Raw genomic sequence first — 12,335 nt, 5'->3', positions numbered from 1 at the left:
TATTGACAGGGGGCGCTGACGCGGAGCTCCCACTGACAGGGGACGCTGACGCGGTCCTCCCACTGACAGGGGGCGCTGGCTCAGTCCTCCCACTGACAGGGGGCGCTGACGCGGTCCTCCCACTGAGAAGGGGTGCTGACGCGGTCCCCCCAGTCACAGGGCGGCGCTGACGCGGTCCTCCCAGTCGCAGGGCGGCGCTAACGCGGTCCTCCCACTGACAGGGGGCGCTGACGCGCTCCTCCCAGGCACAGGGCGGCGCTGACGCGTTCCTTCCAATCACTGGGCGGCGCTGACGCGATCTTCCCAGTCACAGGGCGGCGCTGACGCGATCCTCCCAGGCAGGGTTGCGTGCGTGAAGTCGGACGGCGCATCCTGGCCCGCAGCGATCAGCGGCCGCCAGTCTGAAGCACATTGGCGGGCGGGCGAGCGAGCGAGCAGTCAGCGCCGGGTCTGTGTGAGTGAGGTGTGGGGAAAGGAGGCGGAGGCGGCGGGTCTGAGGGAACGGAAAAGCGGCAGCCAGAAAGAAGCGAGCGACGATGGCGGAGATCCTGGAGAAGATCCTCAACAACCTGCTGGAGCCCGACACCGCCCTGATCCAGCAGGTGAGTGGATGAGTGGATTGTGGGCTGGATGCAGCGGTCCGGGGTCGGGCTGAGGGGGTTTATCCTGGGGATAGCGGGGGGCGAAGGCCCGGCTCTCTCTCTTTCTCTCGGGCCCGACCCGGACGCGGGGAGCCGGGCGGTTTGCTGGGGCGCTCGAGCGTGCCCAACTGTCAGGCTCGCGGCCTCGCGGTTCAAACCGGCCGCGCGCCACCTCCACGCTGGGGCAGGGCCTCGGCTGTCAATCAGTGCGGGCGGCGTATGAGGACAATCACTGGGGCGGGGCTAACTGAGGGGGGCGGGGTCTGAGGGCAATCACTGGGGCGGGGCTGACTGAGGGAGCGGGGCTAACGGAGGGGGGCGGGGTCTGAGGGCAACCACTGGGGCGGGGCTGACTGGGGCAGGGTCTGAGGGCAATCACTGGGGCGGGGCTGACTGAGGGAGCGGGGCTAACGGAGGGGGCAGGGTCTGAGGACAATCAAAGGGTGGGGCTAATGGAGGGGGCGGGGTCTGAGGACAATCACTGGGGTGGGGCTACCGGAGGGGGCGGGGTCTGAGGACAATGACTAGGGTGGGACTAACTGAGGGGGCAGGGTCTGAGGGCACTCACTGTGGTGGGGCTGACAGGGGGTGGGGCTAATGGAGGGGGTGGGGTCTGAGGACAATCAAAGGGCGGGGCTAATAGGGGGCGGGGTCTGAGGACAATCAAAGGGTGGGGCTAACGGAGGGGGCGGGGTCTGAGGACAATCACTGGGCGGGGCTTGCTGAGGGGGGCGGGGCCAGAGGACAATCATGACGGGGCTAACTGAGGGGGCAGGGTCTGAGGACAATCTCAGGGCTGGGCTGACTGAGGGGGTAGGGTCTGAGGACAATCACTGGGGAGGGGCTAACGGAGGGGGATGGGTCTGAAGACAATCACTGGGGCGGGGCTAATGGGGGTGGGGTCTGAAGACAATCACTGGGGCGGGCCTGACCAAGTGGGCGGGGCTAACTGAAGGGGGCAGGGGCTGAGGACAATTGCTGGGGCGGGGCTAGCTGCCAATCATTGAGGGGGTGGGCTCTGAGGACCACTACTGTGGTGGGGCAGGGACTGGCTGTCAAACACTGAGGGGGTGGGGGCTACCTGTCAATCACTGAGGGGCAGGGGTCTGAAGACAATCACCTAGGAGGTGCCAAACACCAATCACCCTCTGGTGGGCGGGGCTGCATGCTGGTTGTCAATCACTGAGTGGGTGTGGGGTCTGTGCACAGTCACGGGACGGGGGCAAACCGGCTGTCAGATGGGCTAACGGCGGCTGGCTGTCAATCACTGAGGAGGCAGGGCCAGCAGTTGATCACTGATGGGCGGGGCCAGCAGTCGATTACTGATGAGGATAGTGGACACATCAGTTGTCGAGAAGATATGTCTGATATATAGATACTAAATAAATGTATACTTTATTAGGATGTATAGAGGCAATTAGATATAAACATCCGATATATAGATATTGGTACAAACATCCGATATATCGAGGAGACTGGATATATACGGCGGCTATATCGAGGAGACTGGATATATACGGCGGCTATATCGAGGAGACTGGATATATACGGCGGATATATCGAGGAGACTGGATATATACGGCGGATATATCGAGGAGACTGGATATATACGGCGGCTATATCGAGGAGACTGGATATATACGGCGGATATATCGAGGAGACTGGATATATACGGCGGATATATCGAGGAGACTGGATATATACGGCGGATATATCGAGGAGACTGGATATATACGGCGGATATATCGAGGAGACTGGATATATACGGCGGATATATCGAGGAGACTGGATATATACGGCGGATATATCGAGGAGACTGGATATATACGGCGGATATATCGAGGAGACTGGATATATACGGCAGACATATCGAGGAGACTGGATATATGTTATGTATTTATGTGTTCTCCTCCCACCTGCGGTGGTGCTGTTACAGCAGATAAATGGTTGGGTTTGTTCTCTCTCCTATACTTTTCTCCGGAACTTTCCTTTTGAATAAAGAAGCAGCATGTTTGCAATCTCGGGGTTCTGAGCACTAATTGTGTTTAAGTATAACGGCACAGGTACAGACACAACAAAGTGGCGACGAGGATTGGATGAATCTTGTTTTCGACTACAAAACACTCGGAACAGAGATTGCAGCATTACATTAACGTTACGGGTGCAGTGAGTAAACAGAAATTAAAATTTGAAACGTGATATGGCTGCTATATTCAGAAACCGGTGATTTTGATGAAAATGTTGAGCAATGGAGCACTTATACGGAACGTTTTGACTATTTTGTTTTGGCGAATGCGGTGGCAAACGATAAGGTCGTGCCTACCTTTTTGCGTATACTGGGAGCAAAGACATTCAATTTACTGCGCAGCCTTGTACAGCCAGATAAGCCAGGAACTAAAACATATAAACAACTAGTGGAAATTCTTGGAGCACATTTTTCACCGAAACCTCTGGTTATTGTTGAGAGATTTAGATTTCACAAACGGAATCAAGAGGAGGGTGAAACAGTGACTATGTTTATTGCTGCTTTGAAAAGATTGTCAGAACACTGCGAGTTCAAGGAGGTGCTGAATGACAGTATTAGAGACAGACTCGTGTGTGGTCTGCAAAGTGCAGCCACACAGAAGCGCCTTCATACTGAGGACAACCTTACTCTTGAAAAGGCCATTGAAGTTAGTGTCTCCTGGCGATGGCAGAAAAGGAGGCTCACCAGTTTAGTTCAACAGGGAGAGTTCACAAGGTGTCGTCTGAGCCTAAAGGTGCGCGGAACGGCACATGTTACCGTTGTGGAAAAACAGGCCATCACGCTAATGACTGCTGGTGTACCGAAACTGTGGCAAAAAGGGTCACATTGAACGCACCTGTAGAGGTAAAAAAAAACAGACAGAGCTGGAAAGCATGAAAACAAAATGTCTGTATTTGAACAAGAGAAGAAAAAGAGTGTTCATTCAGTGCAGCATGATGGAGCAAGCAAAACGGGAGCGACACCTCTGAGGAGGAAGAGGTGCACATACTGACGGTTGCAGGTGGTCCAAATGGTTACTGGGTGTCACCACTGGTGGAGAGACAATCAGTGCGGATGGAGGTGGACACAGGCGCGGCTGTGTCCCTTGTTTCAGACACTGTCTACAACAAAATGCTAAAGCATCTTACCCTTCAGCCAACAAACATTGTGCTAAAGACGTATACCGGCGAACCTGTGGCCATGAGAGGCGTCATTGAGGTGACAGTTAAATTGAACGGACAGACTGCGAAACTGCCACTATATATGGTAAAGGGAAATTACCCATCTCTACTGGGACGTGCGTGGCTAGAGAAAATCACGCTGGACTGGCCTGCAGTCCGCATGATGTCAAAAGGGGAGTCAGGTCTGACTGCAGTTTTAAACAAACATGCAGAACTTTTCAATGATGAACTTGGGAGCATGAAAAAGATCAGCGTGAGACTGAACATTAAACCTGACAGCAAGCCGAAGTTTCACAAAGCCCGACCTGTACCCTATGCAATTAGGCCAAAAGTTGAGGCTAACTTGGAGGCCTTAGTCGAGAATGGAGTCCTGGAGCCTGTGAGCGTGAGCAAATGGGCCACACCCATTGTTCCTGCCCTGAAAAAGGATGGATCTATTCGAATCTGCGGGGATTTTAAAGTGACTATTAACCCGGTGCTGTTTGCGGAACAGTACCCTCTTCCCCTCATTGATGATCTCTTTACGGGCCTGGCCGGAGGGCAAAAGTTCAGCAAAATCGACTTATGCCAGGCTTATCTACAAATGCATGTCGATGCCAAATCAAAGGAGCTGCTGACAATTGTGACACACAAGGGGCTATACAGGTACCGCCGCCTTCCGTTTGGAATTACATCGGCCCCTGCTCCATTCCAAAGGGCAATGGATCAGATTTTGAGTGGACTGCCAGGAGTCCAGTGCTACCTGGACGACATCCTTGTCACTGGGACAAATGAGGAGGATCATCTTCTGAACTTGGATGCGACACTACAGCGACTGAAAAAGTACGGACTCAGAGTTCGTAAGGACAAATGTGAATTCTTTCAGTCTTCAGTTGAGTACCTGGGGCATGTGATTGATGCTACTGGCCTGCATAAGGCGCCGTCAAAGGTCAAGGCGATCGTGGAGGTCCCAGCACCCCAGAATGTGAGCCAGTTACGTTCATTCCTGGGGCTACTTAACTACTATGGAAAGTTTATTCCAGACTTAGCAACTGATGTAGCGGCTTCAGCAATGTTGCTATGTCAAGGCAAAACATGGAAATGGACTGAACTGTGCAACGAAGCTTTCGCCCAAGCAAAGAAAGCATTGCTGAAGTCGGAGGTCCTGACACACTTCGACCCAAAGCTACCCGTGCAGCTAGCATGTGATGCATCACCATATGGTGTGGGAGCAGTCATATCCCACATCATGCCTACTAGTGAAGAGAAACCTATCGCCTTCACATCACGCACCTTGAACCAGGCCAAGAGTAACTATGCACAGATTGAGCGTGAGGCCTTGGGAATCGTTTTTGGAATTCGAAAATTTCATCAGTACCTGTTTGGGAGAAGGTTCACACTCCTGACGGACCACCGTCCATTGACTTCAATCTTCGGGCCCCACACCGGAATTCCATCTCTTGCTGCAAGCAGGATGCAAAGGTGGGCTTTACTGTTGGGACACACATACAACATCAAATATCGCAAATCAGACTTGCATGGCAACGCAGACGGTCTCTAGCGGCTGCCCTTGCCTGTTACTCCCCCAGAGCCTCGTCAGATAGACATCTTCTACTTCAGACAAGTGGAGGGAGCACCTGCCACTGCAGCTCAGGTGCGAAGGCACACCCGCAATGATTCAGTCCTGTCTGAGGTAATGGACGATGTAATTCGAGGGAGAGCTACAGGAGATTCTCCTAGTTTGAAACCTTAGGTTTCAAAAAGAAATGAGCTCTCCGTCCAGGCAGGTTGTCGTCTTTGGGGACGCCGTGTCATCATTCCGCCACCTCTGAGGGAACCTATACTGCAACAACTTCATACAGGCCACAGTGGGGTGGTTCGGATGAAGGAAATGGCAAGAAGCTACTTCTGGTGGCCAGGTCTCGATGGAAATATTGAGGAGAAAGCCAAAACATGTTCCCCATGTCAAAGGGTCCGGAATGTTCCACAGCTGGCAACCCTACACCCCTGGGATTGGCCTGAAGAAGTGTGGCAGCGCGTACATGTGGACTTCGCCGGTCCTTTCGAAGAGAAGATGTTTATGGTGGTTGTGGACGCTCGTAGCAAGTGGTCGGAGGTCGCTGTGATGAGGTCTACCACGGCAGAGAAAACAATTGAGAAACTTGGTGAGATGTTCAGCCGTTATGGCTCACCGGAACAACTCGTAAGTGACACTGGTCCACAATTTGTATCACAGGAGTTTGCAACCTTCCTGCATGTGAATGGTGTCCAACACATCAGGTCTGCGCCCTATCATCCCTCTGCTAACGGCCAGGCAGAAAGGTCCGTGCAAACGTTGAAGCACGCCTTGAAGGCATCGCAAGGTCGGGGCTCAATCCACCAACGTCTGAATGGCTTCCTGTTGTCCTACAGGAACGAGCCGCATGCCACAACCAAAACTTCCCCCGTTTCGCTCATGATGAAGAGGCAGTTGCGGACAAGTTTTGACTTATTCAAACCTCCAAGGGCAGAGCAGGTTGTCCATCGTCAACAGCAAGCTCAAGTTGAAAGAAGAGAGAAAATAGCCAAGGAGAGACGGTTTCATCCTGGAGAGCACGTCCTAGCTCGAAACTACAACACTGGACTGAAATGGGTTCCTGCTACGGTGATCGCGCAGACTGGCCCTGTGTCTTACACGGCTGAAACAGCTGAGGACGTCGTCTGGAGAAGACACACTGATCAACTGTTGCTAGGAGCAGAGACAGCCACAGAGGCTCCAACGGCTGGTTGGCCTGAACTGTTCCCGGATGATATCACAAACCAGCATCCTTTGCCACAGTGCTCTTCTCCAACACAGGAAATCAAAGAGACTGTTCCACCTGTGCAAACTCCTGACTTTCAACTGACACAGGCACCTTCTCCATCCAGGCCTGTGTCAATGCCTACTGCTGTGGAAGCCAGCGATGACCGCCGGTATCCTGTCAGAGAGCAGTGGCCTCCAAGACGCTTGGATCTGTAGGCTTAGCGACTTACCCACAAGACTAGGGCAGAATAAACCCCAGGGTAAAGTCAGAGTTTGAGGCAGTCTACCTCTACCCTTGGTTAGTTGAGTGCATTGAAAGTAACTTACCTGTTGAGGAATAATGGGGACATTTCATTTAAGAGGGGAGGAATATGTTATGTATTATGTGTTCTCCTCCCACCTGCTGTGGCGCTGTCTCAGCAGAAAAATGGTTGGGTTTGTTCTCTCTTGTTCTATACTTTTCTCCGGAACTTTCCTTTTTGAATAAAGCAGCAGTATGTTTGAAATTTCTGGTTCTGAGCACTAATTGTGTTTAAGTATAACGGCACAGGTACAGACACAAGAATATCTACATCGGACCGGCGGATATATCGGGGAGACTGGAGATAGCCGGCGGATATATCGGGGCGACCGGGTATAGCCGGCGGACATGTCGGGGAGGCCGGGTATAGCCGGCGGACATGTCGGGGAGGCCGGGTATAGCCGGCGGACATGTCGGGGAGGCCGGGTATAGCCGGCGGACATGTCGGGGAGGCCGGGTATAGCCGGCGGACATGTCGGGGAGGCCGGGTATAGCCGGCGGACATGTCGGGGAGGCCGGGTATAGCCGGCGGACATGTCGGGGAGGCAGGGTATAGCCGGCGGACATGTCGGGGAGGCCGGGTATAGCCGGCGGACATGTCGGGGAGGCCGGGTATAGCCGGCGGACATGGCGGGGAGGCCGGGTATAGCCGGCGGACATGGCGGGGAGGCCGGGTATAGCCGGCGGACATGTCGGGGAGGCCGGGTATAGCCGGCGGACATGTCGGGGAGGCCGGGTATAGCCGGCGGATATGTCGGGGAGGCCGGGTATAGCCGGCGGGGAGGCCGGGTATAGCCGGCGGGGAGGCCGGGTATAGCCGGCGGGGAGGCCGGGTATAGCCGGCGGGGAGGCCGGGTATAGCCGGCGGCTATGGCGGGGAGGCCGGGTATAGCCGGCGGCTATGGCGGGGAGGCCGGATAAGAATGAAGTGGAACTTGATTGCAGTTTAGGCTGTCGTAATGCAGAAGGTGGCTTAGTACATCTGGGTTTTTTGTAAGTGACTTGCTCCTGTCTCCACCATCTCGAAACCCCCATCAGCTAAGGATTAAAGTTCAAGATTCTGGACAGCTGCACTTCCAGCAGCTTGTATGTTAAAGAGTGAAGGCACCTTTGTAGGAGAACCTTCTATTCAAAATATTACTTCAGAGTCCTTTTTTTTTTATAGCAAAGACGTACGTTCACGAAAATGATCTTTGATTTTTTATTAGAAAATGCCAAATTTATTACCTCGGTCTGCTTGCTTCCTTTCACTTCAGTGGGGGCTGCAACATCAGACAGCAAGTATGGGAATGCGCGCTATCATCTGGCTCTGTGTTGTCCAGAGTTGCAGCCCCCATCGCAAAGTATGGAGCTGCTTGAGGGGTAGGGGGCTTTCACCCATTTGGAGGAGTCAGTGATGTCCTGTGTGGCAGGTAATAAAGGTGGCACATCTTAAGACAGCAGGACTGTTCTGTCCCGCAGGGCTAGATTTGGTAACGGCCCGCATATATTCAGGAGCGGTGATGCTTATGATTTCATGAACGATTTATGGTGCAATTTTGGCAAACAGAGGAAAAAAAACATGAGGGGACATGAATCCATCAGCACATTGGAATGTTTCTATTGAGATGGAGATGATCACATTTAAAAGGAATTGGGTAAGTATTTGAAAAGTAGCAGTATAAAGTGGCTTCCTTCTGCACCATAATCTCTGATTCTTTGTTGAAGGCAGAATAGAACCTTTTGTCCACTGCATTAGGGGAAGCAAATGAATGGTAGTTTCCGAAGTTGAACGAATATAATGAATTGGAAGCGGTCTGTGACTAATCGTAACACTATCATGGGAGAGTACTGTGAGCGTTCAGGAATGTTTGTTGTGAAGTCGGATCTTCCCAGGCAAGGAGTGGGTATAAGGCACCTTTTGAACTGTCCAAATCGCTTAAGATCCAGTGCTTGGAGGTTATTGACGGGGCGTGAGCTTTAAACAAAAACTAAACATCTGAATCCCTGTCAGGGGTTTGAACGTTGCTGTTTTTGAATGAACTGATTAGATTGTAGGAGTGCTGCTTTCTCCCAGATCTGTCTTTCAGGAGAAACATCTTTACCCCCAAAGTGCTAAGAATGTGGAACTCTCTACCGCAGGGAGTAGTTGAGGCGAATAGCATAGATGCATTTAAAAGGAAGCTAGATAAGCACGAGGGAGAAAGGAATGGAAGGATATGTTGATGGGGTGAGATGAAGCGGCGTGGGAGGAGGCTCGTGTGGAACATAAACGCCGGCATAGACCAGTTGGGCCGAATGGCCGGTTTTTGCACCGTAGCATGTAATTCTCTGCTTCTTTTCCCACCCGCAGGCCACCGCTCAGTTGAAGGAGGCATTTAAGGATCCGTCAGTGGTCCCTGCACTCTGCACCATCCTCACAAGCTCACCAAACCCTCAGGTAAATAGCTTCCAACTTTCTTTAGGTGGGTTTTGATAGCGTAAGTAAGGAGAATATGTTTCCACTGGCAGGAGGGTTGGTAACCAGAGGACACAGATTTAAGATAATTGGCAAAAGAACCAGAGGGGGAAATGAGAATTTCTTTCTTACAGAGCAAGTTGTCGCCTGGAATGCAGTGCCAGAAAGGGTGGTAGAAGCAGATTCAATGGTAACTTTCCAAAGAGAATTGGATAAATACTTGAAGAGGAAAAAAATTGTAGGGCAGGGGAGTGGGATTAATTGGATAGCTCTGCCAAAGGGCCGGCACAGGCACGGTGGGCAGAATGGCCTCCTCCTGTGCTGTATGATTCTAGGAACACCGTCCACCAGCAGTGTGAGCGGTCAGATTCCAGGAAGGAAGGTGCAGGAATTCTCTCTGGATTCGGGGAAGATGGGGAGGATATCTCCTTGGGAGGAAAAGAACCCCTGGTAGCCCTTGTACAGCTTCCAGCAGCCTGGGAGAAGATCTGGATGTATCGATCATTAATCGCCCCATGACCTCCTCATGGGGCGATTAATGGCCTAATCCTCTGACTAAAGGATCAAGTTTCTGAGCCACCCAGACCAGAAAAGTCCCAGGTTCAATCCCTGGTCCGTGCTGAGTCAGTTGCTCTCGGTCGGATAAAAAGCTGCTTTTTATTTCCTGGTTTGCTGCCTGAGAGAATTCTGCAATTTGATTGGCTCCTTAGCCAGCTTGATGACGTCACTGCGGCGCGACGTGAGGAATCCCCTGTTCACAGCACTACAATCAGTTTTACATGTCGCAAAACCTCGGACAGCTTTCTTCAAGGTCGCATTGCCGCTGACCGCAAATTATGGGCCGTCAACTCTCTTATCTAACCGGCTTCAGTTTCTTTCAGCTCTGTGGTATTTTGTTTCTGGGTGCTTTTCATTCCACTTCCCTCTCCAGCTATCGGCGAGCTCACCCTTTTTTCCCCACCTGCTTTAGATCCGTCAGTTTGCAGCAGTGCTCGTGAGGAGAAGAGTTGCTAAACACTGGAAGAAACTGTCAGTGGATCTTAAAGAGAAGTATGTGATTGATCTTTTAAAACTTTCCAGATAATAAAAGCCTGCAGCTGAATGAAGTTTATGGTTTTTAACAGTAAGGGCATTGCCCTCTCATCCTCTGAGACCTGGGATCAAATCCAGCTCCAGACAGGGGGGGGGGTGAAAGTCTCCACTCGCTGAGGGACTGGGTGGGGCAGTGGGTCAGGCATTGACCTTTCACCCTCTGAGACCTGGGGTCAAATCCAGCCCCGGGGGGGGGGGGGGGGGGGGGAAGAAGGGCTTCTCTCTCGTTGATGGGGGACTGAGTAGGGCAGTGGGTCAGACAGGGAATGAAGTCCTCCTCCTCTGATACCGGTGATGTACCGTGAGTACTTGACAGGACTTGCTTTAATGATGTAACCACAGGTACAGGCCGTTACATCCAGAATTTTTCAAATATTTGCAATGGATCACTGAAGGGAAGCGACACAGGGCCAGAAGGAGTTGCGTGGTGCAGTGGGTTAGAAATTGCCGTGTTACATTTAGGACCATGGGCCAAATTCAGTGCAGACAGGGTTTCTATAGCGATAAGCATCCTATGCAAAATAAATGTGCGACCATCTCAGCCAAGTTCCTAATGGGCAGGATCCCCAGCACGAAACTGATGTTCATTTGCTATAAAATTGGTAAGAACAGTCACAATTCACAATTCAAATCGCTTTATTGGCATGATAAGTTACATCTTATGTTGCCAAAGCATCAAAATACATTTATGGTTGAGCACATAAACGCAGTTCTATTCATAGTGTATAAACAGGTATATCCCTGAGTGTATAAATATACATTCGCATTGTTTATATATATTCTTTTCTTAGTTTACTGGTTGTCCCTCTGTTCATGGCAAGCTGTAACATAGTGTGCCACCAGTGTTACACAGCTTCTCTCCTCTCCCAGTAGGAATGGGAGTTTTTGGTTGTCATTCAGATTTCTGAATTCAGGGCATATTTGTGAGAATTTTTGGTAGAAATTCTCCCTGATGTCCTGATATTTTCCACAGGCTGTGAGGAAGTGCATCTCTGTCTCCACTACTCCCTGACTGCAGTGAGAGCATATCCTGTCTTCTCTTGGCAGCCTGGTCTGCCTGTGTCTGCCTTTTTCGATCGCTAGGCTATGTTCGCTAAGTCTGTACCTTGTCAAGGTTAGAGTCATAGAGTTTTACAGCACAGAAAGAGGCCCTTCGGCCCATCGTGTCTGCGCCGCCCATCCATCCCTGTCCAGTCTAATCCCATTTTCCAGCATTTGGTCCATAGCCTTGTATGCAATGGCATTTCAAGTGCTCATCCAAATGCTTCTTGAATGTTGTGAGGGTTCCTGCCTCCACCACCCTTTTAGGCATTGAGTTCCACATTCCAACCACCCTCTGGGTGAAAAAGTTCCTCCTCAAATCCCCTCTAAATCTCCTGCCCCTTACCCTGAATCTATGCCCCCTTGTTATTGACCCCCCCACTAAGGGGAAAAGTTCCTCTTTATCTACCCTATCTATGCCCCTCATTATTTTGTACACCTCAATCAGGTCCCCCCTCAGCCTTCTCTGCTCCAAGGAAAACAACTCCAGCCTGTCCAGCCTCTCTTCATAGCTGAGGCGCTCCATCCCAGGTAACATCCTGGTGAATCTTCTCTGCACCCTCTCCAAAGCAATCACATCCTTCCTATAGTGAGGCGACCAGAACTGCACACAGTACTCCAGCTGTGGCCTCACCAGCGTTTTGTACAGCTCCATCATAACCTCCCTGCTCTTATATTCTATGCCTCGGCTAATGAAGGCAAGTATCCCATATGCCTTTTTAACCACCTTATCTACCTGTTCCGCTGCCTTCAGGGATCTATGTACATGTACACCAAGGTCCCTCTGACCCTCTGTACTTCCTAGGGTCCTACCACTCATTGTGTATTCCCTTGCCTTATTTGTCCGTCCAAAATGCATCACCTCGCACTTTTCAG

At 51.5% G+C, this 12,335-nt stretch overlaps 1 protein-coding gene across 1 annotated transcript in view; it reads left to right on the top strand.

Annotated features, from left to right (window-relative positions):
* The first annotated feature begins 329 nt into the window (after window positions 1-329).
* Window positions 330-12,335, top strand: part of ipo4 (importin 4) — a 147,580-nt gene continuing 135,574 nt past the window's right edge. Inside the window, exons 1-3 of the mRNA XM_085984404.1 lie at window positions 330-602; window positions 9,222-9,308; window positions 10,297-10,376. Of these exons, the coding sequence (XP_085840530.1) occupies window positions 537-602; window positions 9,222-9,308; window positions 10,297-10,376 (233 nt within the window). The 5' untranslated portion in view covers window positions 330-536. The remainder of the gene's footprint in view (window positions 603-9,221; window positions 9,309-10,296; window positions 10,377-12,335) is intronic.

The sequence above is a fragment of the Somniosus microcephalus genome, chromosome 4 (genome assembly GCF_052327205.1).
Source record: "Somniosus microcephalus isolate GS21.2 chromosome 4, FLI_Smic_1.0, whole genome shotgun sequence".
NCBI lineage: Eukaryota > Metazoa > Chordata > Chondrichthyes > Squaliformes > Somniosidae > Somniosus > Somniosus microcephalus.
The sequence above is the reverse complement of the archived record's forward strand: the minus strand, read 5'-3'. Positions and strand labels throughout refer to the sequence as shown.